Source organism: Homarus americanus, unplaced genomic scaffold (assembly GCF_018991925.1).
Source record: "Homarus americanus isolate GMGI-L3 unplaced genomic scaffold, GMGI_Hamer_2.0 scaffold25860, whole genome shotgun sequence".
NCBI classification, from domain to species: Eukaryota; Metazoa; Arthropoda; class Malacostraca; order Decapoda; family Nephropidae; genus Homarus; species Homarus americanus.
Genome location: NW_024724693.1, coordinates 2226241 through 2235767, shown reverse-complemented (window position 1 = coordinate 2235767; position 9527 = coordinate 2226241). Strand labels below are relative to the sequence as shown.

At 37.6% G+C, this 9527-nt stretch overlaps 1 protein-coding gene and 1 non-coding gene across 7 annotated transcripts; both read right to left on the bottom strand.

Moving 5' to 3' along the window:
• Window positions 1-203: 203 nt before the first annotated feature.
• On the bottom strand, window positions 204-8592 carry LOC121864506 (RNA-binding protein squid-like). Of its 6 annotated transcripts, none has more exons than XM_042363559.1 (6): window positions 8345-8592; window positions 7004-7044; window positions 2965-3092; window positions 1160-1625; window positions 836-937; window positions 204-622 (listed from the first exon to the last, which is right to left on the bottom strand). In XM_042363559.1, exons 1-6 carry the CDS (start codon window positions 8506-8508, stop codon window positions 495-497), a joined length of 1029 nt encoding a protein of 342 aa, XP_042219493.1. In that variant the 5' UTR covers window positions 8509-8592; the 3' UTR covers window positions 204-494. The 6 variants fall into 6 exon arrangements, with proteins under 6 accessions (XP_042219493.1, XP_042219495.1, XP_042219494.1 ...); XM_042363561.1 differs by having other exon boundaries at window positions 204-611; XM_042363560.1 differs by having other exon boundaries at window positions 890-937.
• On the bottom strand, window positions 3155-3223 carry LOC121864539. Its single transcript, XR_006088598.1, has one exon. It is a non-coding gene; the product is annotated as a small nucleolar RNA SNORD38 (small nucleolar RNA).
• Window positions 8593-9527: the final 935 nt, after the last annotated feature.

The following is a 9527-nucleotide window of genomic DNA, read 5'->3' as shown; positions in this document are numbered from 1 at the left end:
CTAAATTATACTACATAGCAACTGTCCACATTCAGTTAACATAGTTCTACATTCTTTGAAAACCTGAAGCTAGACTACAGCAATTTCACTAGTTTTCTTTGTGACGCCTCTGTAAACCTCGGCAAAATACTAATACAGTACAGTATTGACCAAACAACAATTGCCATCCTACAGAGTTAACAAGGATCAGTGAAACTCCTTCATACACAAAAAATCGCGTTTATTCATACATGTACGGACTGTACAGCCATGAGAAATAATATTCTTAAAATTACGTAAAAAAATTATTTGTATGAACTGTCCAGAGTACAGTGAAATGCCCTGTACACAGGAATGCTTCACATGAACTATAAATGTTTTTGTTGTGACAATCACATTTTGTTGTTTTCCATTTTTATAAATATTTTAAATAGATGGGGCAACTTGACACGGACGCAGGTGTGACTGTGTTGCAGCAGAGCAGGCCTTTGTAGCAACATGGGACAGCACTTCACTTAGTATTCAGTGCCATTCCATGTGTTGTCATATTCACCACGTCGACCCCCCTCAATATGGTTGGTGCCGCGCCTGCTGCCGCCCACGTTGGCTCTTCCCATCGTACCCTTGGCCGCCTGGTAAGGGCCAACACCGCCATAAATAATCAGTCTCGTTGAACACTAAAAGTACAGGCTGCCCCACAAAGCTGAGCCTATGTATATTTTCAACTATTTGTATTTGAGGTCAGGGGCTACATGCAGGTCTTTAGTAATGATCAATAATTGGACAGTCAAATTTTGGCATGCAAACTAAATTACACTTACAACATTTATAAGTCAAGCATGAGCCTGATACTTACCATAACCACCATATCCCCCGCTGCCATAGCCATAGTAATCATTACCATAGCTACCATAACCACCATATCCCCCATATCCACCATAGCCGTAGTCATAGCCACCTGCAATGGTGAAGATAGATTTAAGGACCAAGAACGTAAGTTTTTCTTACTCTTCCCAAGACCACGTCACCTAAATACATCAAAGTCAAATGTCTATGAACATACAGGCGGAATACAGGATAGGCACAGAGTTCCCAAGTTCTCAACCAGCTACAAATAACCTTATTGAAAACTAAGGATCTCCTGCTTAATGATAATCACAATTACTTATAAGATACATACCATAACCAGCATATCCTCCATAGCTCCCTTGTCCATAGCTTCCATAGCCACCCTGGTTCCAGTTGGTGCCCCATCCTCTGCCCCTGCCACGAATGGCACCACCACGTGCACCTCTAATGCCACCACGGATGCCCCCGCGCATCATGCCCATGGCATCGGGCTTTGGAGTGGCTTTCTTGACATCTACTTCATGTCCATTAATTATTTGTTTGGGGGTTTTTAACAATTCAGTGACAACTTGTTCTTGTTCAAAGGTGATGAAACAGAAACCTTTACGCTGGTTCTTTTGTTTGTCAAATGGCAATTCAACATCAATTATGTTACCAAACTGGCCGAAAAATGACTTGATGTCATCATCAGAGACATCTGCCTTTAATCCACCGACAAAGATCTTCCCATGGCGGGCTTTTGCTTTCTTGGGATCCACCTTCTTCCCATTGATCACATGATCACCAGCATTTATAACCTGAAAGTAAAATTTAATCTCATTTAGAGACAGGGAAAATGCAATCAAGTTCACATATCCACTTTGAAATTTCCATTGTTCATTACAGTAAAATCCCCAAGTACCGGACCACCTCAGTAATGACACGTTCAAGTATCGACTCGAATCTTGGAAAAATTATTTAAAACTTTAAAATATATATACTGTATATTGTTGGGCAATGTTATTGTTGAGGAGCAACACTGTCTGTCTACATCAAAACAACAGTCGTGCTGTACTCGGTGAATACATGCCTGTTCCTGTTCTCATGACATAACTGCAAATAATGCCCAGAAAGTACGTTCAGGTAAGGCACCAAGAGCAGTCAGTAAAACCTTACCACGAAGGATAAACTTGAAGTGCTAGTAATGGTCGACAATGAAAACACTGCTCCCGCGATAATGCAGAAATTTGTAAATGAATACTGTATGCATATCTTAAGTATGATGCAGTTCAACTCCACTGCAAGTCCTATAACACACCTACATAACACACTGCCAGCTCATCATGCAGCTGTGATGGAGTATTATAATGTAACTTAAAAATAAATAATATATATTACAAAACTATAAAGAAAAATTAAGAGCATGAGCGAACAGTACAGGTATTGTATGGGAGATGAACGATGTGCGGATGCATCACAGGAGCTAGTTTTTGTACATTAAATAATGATAAGTTATGTATTATTTTCATGGTTTAATATTTTTATTGGCTCATTTTTGGCATATGCAAAATACAAATAAAGGATTGGAACCTATCCTTTTTTACCCGTTAAATCTACACCAAATAAAAAACTTACTAAAGGTATACATAATTAGTAGGATTATTTTAATTTGACTAGTTTATTATGTGCTTAAATAAGCCAATCTTTGTTAATGTATTATGCTGGCAGACTGTTTTGAACGGTTGTGCCTCCCCGCTATGGGCACCAGAATATGGATTCCATCCGAGTAACACCATCACCGTGGGTCAATAATCCGGTACTTGGGTTTTTTAATGTATGTAACAGTCCAGCCCATGTGTGTGAATCGCTAACCTTAATAAATTCATTACACTTTGCATGCACATTTAAATTTTATACATCCTGACTTACAATACACCAGTGGTCAAAATCTATAATGTTTGTTTAAATCTTTACCAATACAACTTGAGCATGTGGGAATTAGAGAAGGACAGTATCACAATTAATTTGAAAAATTTAGGTAAACATTAGGCCAGAAAATTCCCTCCATTGTGACTTGTGGGATTCTTAACATTTAGTTAAAACAATTCCATGTTGAACTTAAAATTTCAAACAATAACATGAACAAATAACACTTACCTTATCGATAGCATCTGGGATACTGAAGACAATAAAGGCGAATCCTCTTGATCTGCCAGTGTTTGGGTCTGTCTTGACGTTTATACTTTCGATTTCACCATGTTTACTGAAGTGTTCCCTCAGCTCCTCTGAAGAAGAACACTTACATTAATTCACAATATATTAAGATGATTACTGCAAGACAATAAAATTTCCTCAGAACCAAGATTGTCTTCCTAATAATCAGAAGCAGAACTGGTTATAGTTTTCATCATATAAATATAACCTACATAATTCCCCACCCCCTTTCTTCAACTTACACAATGCAACTGCCTACATGGATTCAAAAGTGCAGTACAGTATTTTTCCCTGGACAAAAATTCACTCGAAATGCTTATAGTCAGTCAGTCATCTTTAAGGATTTACAGGGGTATTTTGTATTTTATAATAAATACCATAGAAGACACCCTCCAAGTGCTAAATATTTTCAACGTAACTGAAGAACTTAAAAAATTTATAACCAAGAAACTTTCACCAGCCCAGAAATGTGCAACCCCAAATAAATTAGTGATTTTCCAGTGTAATCTAGTACTGTACCAGCATATAAAATGGCTTCAGTACCTAAGGTCACTTCAGCTAGTGTAGAATCTTTCTTAATATAACCATAATTGTTAATTGTGTTCTCTTGCCACCTTACACCAAAACCACCAATAAATCAATCTCCAATAATACTTAGCCCATCTCCTGGCAACAGGGACAACCCACTTCTGGACCAAAACCAACTAGACACCAATTTCAAACTGTGCAACAAAATTGTAAAAAAAATTCTCATTGCCCACTTACAGGAACAAGCTTTGTCTCTAACTCCAAACTGTCAGTTCATTACTAATTGTACCTGGTCAGTACCTAGGCAACAGATTAGTCATCCTAACCTAACAAAAAGTCTACTGTTTAAGAGTTTAGCAAGAACACCTTCCTAATCCAGTGGTGCCAACACCACCAGCAGCACTCTGTATATACAGTACTGTAGTTATTTTCCAAACGTCAATATTTTTCCTGTCTGTCCCACTGGTGTGGCATTCTATGCAATAAATGTACAAATTTCAGATCCCCCTTCCCCTTTATTCTTAATATAAATACTATTTAGGGGGGGAGGGGGGCACGCTTGAGTAACATGCATGTGCAGACTTCATCAATACACCCCCCCCCAGTTCAACAGTTAATTTGCTGTCAGACATTATACATGCAGCTCCTCCCGACTTACGACCACCCGGACATACGACAGCCGCAGTCATACCAAAATTTTGTCAAATTACGTATTTTCGAGTCCCAACGTCAGTGATTGCGCTGTGTACTGACAAAAATTTCGTTTGTAATTCACGTGAAAATGGCTGGCAAGCTTAAAAGCGAGTTTTGTAGTGCTGAGAAGAAAAAGAGACAACCATTTTAGATTTTGTGTTATTTAAGCATTTTTGGACTTACGACCTGAATTTGGGTCCCTAACCCCGTCGAAAGTCGGGGAGGAGCTGTATATATATATATATATATATATATATATATATATATATATATATATATATATATATATATATATATATATATATATATATATATATATATATATATATATATATATATATATATATATATATATATATATATATATATATATAAAACTTCCACCTTTTTGTAACACCAAAAACCCCCATCAGACTTTTACATTTGTTTTATTGACATCTTAAATAGCCAGCAGTAATATATGACCACAAACTTCGCACTTAAAGTGCAGCAACCCCCCCCCCCAAATATTGCACAGCCCTCATCTTTCTTGTATAGGCTAGGTACACAACATTTTAGGTCTTACAATGTGAACGGTGTTTATGGGTGAACAATTTCAAACTTTTTTTTTAAACTGGTGACTGGGTAATTACTGTACAGGGTGTTCCCAAATTACAAAAAGACTTCAATTTTTGGAAAATGTTTAATTCATCAATGCGTATTTTCCCCAGACTCCCATTATAAAGACAGATTTGTTTCTACACGAAGGAAGTTGGTTCAATATTTACCCTGTGCAGTACATGCAGCGTTCACAGCTCTATTATACATGTTTTTAAGTTAAGGAAGCGTTTGTCTAAAGTTTAACGCAAAATCCCACTAAAATTGACAAAAACACATTTTTCGACGTCACTTCACTGCTTATAAATTTGAACGAGTAAAGCCTCCAATAACTGGACACGAGCACAACATTTTCCTAAACATCCCTCCAGATATACGCCAATTACCCCCAACTATTAAAGGCTTGCTGTAATTAGCTCTATCTCGCATCACACAAACCTCAACTGCTTTTGTCATACTTTTTTTAAAAGTATATTGTGCATAAAATAACAACTGGACTTTCTTTCTAAATACCAACCAGGCATTAGTTCAAGTGGCACATGGATTGAAAGCTTCAAATATGTTACCTTAAGTTCACTTTATGACCAAGAAAATTCAATAATGTAACTATCAGTTACTTCAGTAGTTTACGGTCAAATAACATTCGTGAAGTACCAACCTAAGAAAATAAAGTCTGCAATAGGCCGGTTGGCCTGCACATGGCAGCTCCTGTCGAGAGTTACTACCACTCTCTATCATCCATGAATCTATCTAGCCTCCTTTTAAAATTTTCCAGCACTTACTACAAAGTTGCTAAGCTTGTTCCACTCGTCCACCACCCTATTTGTGAACCAGTTCCTTCCTATCTCCCTCCTAAACCTAAACTTATCCAACTTAAATCCGTTGCTACAAGTCCTATCCTGCTCGGATATTATAAGAACTTAATCTATATCTCCTTTATCGATTCCTTTCACCCACTTAAATACTTCTATCATATCTCCCCGCAACACTAACCTTATAAATGTGTAACCTTATTCTTAAATCAGAATGTAGATTTGATTAGGCTGGATTAGAACTTTTTTTTAGGTCTACCTGATACTGTACCTAAACAGATTTTAGAATTTCACCCCATTTTATCTTCCTTGTATCCCCAATTTTGCCTGTAAAGATTTTCAATTTCATTTTTTTTCTAATACTTGTAGTTTGAAACGATGTCTTCAAAATCTTTAAGGAAACCAAAATTACTGACACAGAAACATATGAATGGAGGAAACTGCAGCAGGCCTATTGGCCCATACTGGGCAGTCCCATTTACAACCAGCCCGTACATACCTCCCAGACAACACCATGTGATATTACCCACGTATTCCTCGTACATTCCTATTTAAATGATAAAAGATTTCACCTATTATGGAGAAATTCCCGGAGCCAAAGACATGCCATGGTCGTTAACCATTACCATGCAAACCGAGAGGGCAGTTAGTACTCCTATCAGTTCCCAGTCGAAAAATGGGCTGGCATAAAACTTAAGTTAAAGTTTCCAGCCATCCCATCACAGCTTGTTAGCCAATGAAATTCCTGATGTCTCCGTACTGTACTGATCCAAATAATTGACCCAGGGCATTACAAGAAACTTCATTGTAATAATTGACCCAAGGCATTACAAGAAACTTCATTGTAATTCCAAGAAATACTGTACTGCACTGTTTACCCACAAAGCTAAATAAAACCTTACTGCCCACACACATGAACAAATTTCTATTAGTAAAAATTATATGCTAAATGCCTAACAACAAGAGGTTTTTACAAAAAAAATTTAAACAGTACTTAAAAAATATAAACTATATGTATACAGTATATAAAATTGAAGGTGTGTTTTAAGGTCGCCACTGATAATCACTTCTAATAGATCTCAAATTTGTAAACTAATGGAATGTAAATCTACTTCAATGAATGTTTTATCAATTAAATGAAGGGACAAAGGCAAAATTCCCTTTTTCTTCCTTCACCACTATATATATATATATATATATATATATATATATATATATATATATATATATATATATATATATATATATATATATTTTTTTTCATCCCTTAAAAGTGAACATCCACAAGAATACAAAGCATTAACGTGCCAACCCTAATGTACACCTTGACCAAAAGTTAATCCAACACTTACTTTCGGTAGTTTCCCAACTCAGGCCTCCAACAAACAATTTCCTGAAACAAAATACGAGTTAGAATATTACTTGAGCAGTTTGATAATGTTAAGCTTATTCCTAAAATGTACTGTACCTTTAGGTTGACTTTCTGCTTCAAGTTAAGATGGCAGGGAGAAATACTGCACAAATCATTAACCCACACATCGGCACGTCAAGCTAGTTCCCAAAATCAACTGCTTTTTCTGCTTTTAAATTATTCTGAAAAGTCTGGGCAAAACATGGAAATAGATATAAAAGGGGAAAAATGATTGAAAAAAGATGAAAATGAGGTCAAGTTCTAGTGCACGTAAGGAAACTAGAACCAGTGAGATGAACCTTTGAACCACTAAGACAACACAAGATAAATACCCTGGTGTGGATGCGGCGGGCTACAAGGGGGCAACATTTCTTCCCGAAGTAGCTGCCACCTGGGAGGAAGCAAAACAAGGCGCCGTTAGTGGTGATCCCAGAACCTAGCTGGCTCATCCTTCCTGTTACGTTACCTTAGTCTTACAAGTACCATCATCACAAGCAAGCTGGCTGAGACTTGACGCAACTTGGCTCATTGTAGGGCGTCAATTACGTTATCTGGATCTGGACACTCCCTCAAAGTGACTGAACAACCTTTACAAAACAGCACACAAGAGGCATCCCACCCACGCAAAGACTGTACACGCCACTCATGTTATAACAGACTCACGAACCAACAGCAAAGAGAAGAAGAGAACATGATAAATGACACCACATGAAGAATATGAATAATAAGTGACCTATAGAAAAACCTAAGATAAGCTTAATAGATGATGCCGAAAGCCTGCGAACACCCTGGATTTATAAACTTAATTAAAAAAAATTAATCAAAAGGAACAAATGGTGTATGAACGCACCAGGGGGGTTCAGAAACTTAGAACATTTTAATACTAACAAACCAGACGCGTGCTAGAGCGTCAAGGAAAGGAAAATGGTGGCTGGCGGCGCCATTTTGATAAACATGGCAGTCGTGAACGGTACAGTCTATTTACAACTTAATTACTGGCTTCATCACCGACATTTACCCCTGATGAACGCGCACATCATGGCGCCAAACCCCTCGACTTGAACACTAACAAGATAATATGTACAAACACGCCATGATGATTATGATGTGGAACGATCAAGATCAGGGATGCCTCTTGTAGCCTTCTTAATTTATTAGCAAAAGACTTATTGCTGATGCACATGTACTTTACAGTTTTACACTATTTTTGTTTTGTTTTTCATATAAAAATGTTTACAGTTTAAAAATGTAATTCAGGTGATGTTCCCACACCTGACCATACCTGTCATCGTCCCTGCCGGGTGCGTCTGCTGCGCCGCTGTCGTTCTTGCCTCCTTCACCCTCTTGGGTAGCCATACCCTCACCGTTCTCCATGCCGTTGCCTTGAAAGTCTCCCCCGGAATAATCTTCCGAGAAATCCTGTCCTTCCATCTCCTGGTCAGCCATTTATAATTTACCAATTTACTTAACAATAACTGTACGCGTCCGACACGTATGAAGTCTAGTGGCTGAGAACGACACGAGCGGCCCCGTTGCTGGCTCCCGCAAACCTTAGACTCGTTTTACGCCCCATAGGAGGAGCTGGCCAGTCATGGCCGCCACACGCTAGCCTGCGAGCCTCTACTCAGTACGCATGCGCCTCATAGTGACGCCTCTTTCGGCGTTACTTTACTAAGAATTTATTGATCTTTATAGCATTATACAATTAAATTCACAAGATGTACAACATATTATTGTTGTATATAATATTGCCAGGATACTGATTGCTAGAAGAAATACAAACATACGCAGCTTCCTTCTTTAAGATACTGTACTTTTAAATACCGGCAAATTAACGCCATCATTTCAATATTTTTCGTACTTAGTATATTTCACCTTGTAATTTCCGAAATAAATATCTTTATTTTTTATAATTTTTTATTTAGTAAAGTAATTAATATAACGCTGTATATTTAGCACATTTCTCAAGTGTGTTGCAGGTCATGTTATTTGATTATATATTATTTTCATCCAATTGTTGAGTCAGTGATGAGTTTTGCATATGACAATACATTAATATTACTCAGATACTACAAATAGCACTACTCATTATAAGAAAACCTCGTAACTTAACGAAGAAATAACCTAAATAAATATAAAAATGCCAACCCACATCCCACCCCACATCCGGCGAGGGCGGCCACCAACACCCATACTGCTGCCCCGACCTTGAACAACTCTATAACACTCAGCTAAAACTTTCATCCACGTTACCAGTATACTCCCTTTTATTTAACATCTTCATAATATATTACATACTTGGCCGTTTTATAACATTTATTGGATAACGTGTGTGTGAAGCTCCTTTGTGTGGACATTGTATTTGTTAAGGTAGAGAGATTATCTTGGGTGTTGGTCCATGGTGTCACGCGGTCAGGACATGAGGTCCCTTCTTCCCCGAGTGGCCTATAAACCTTTGTCTATAC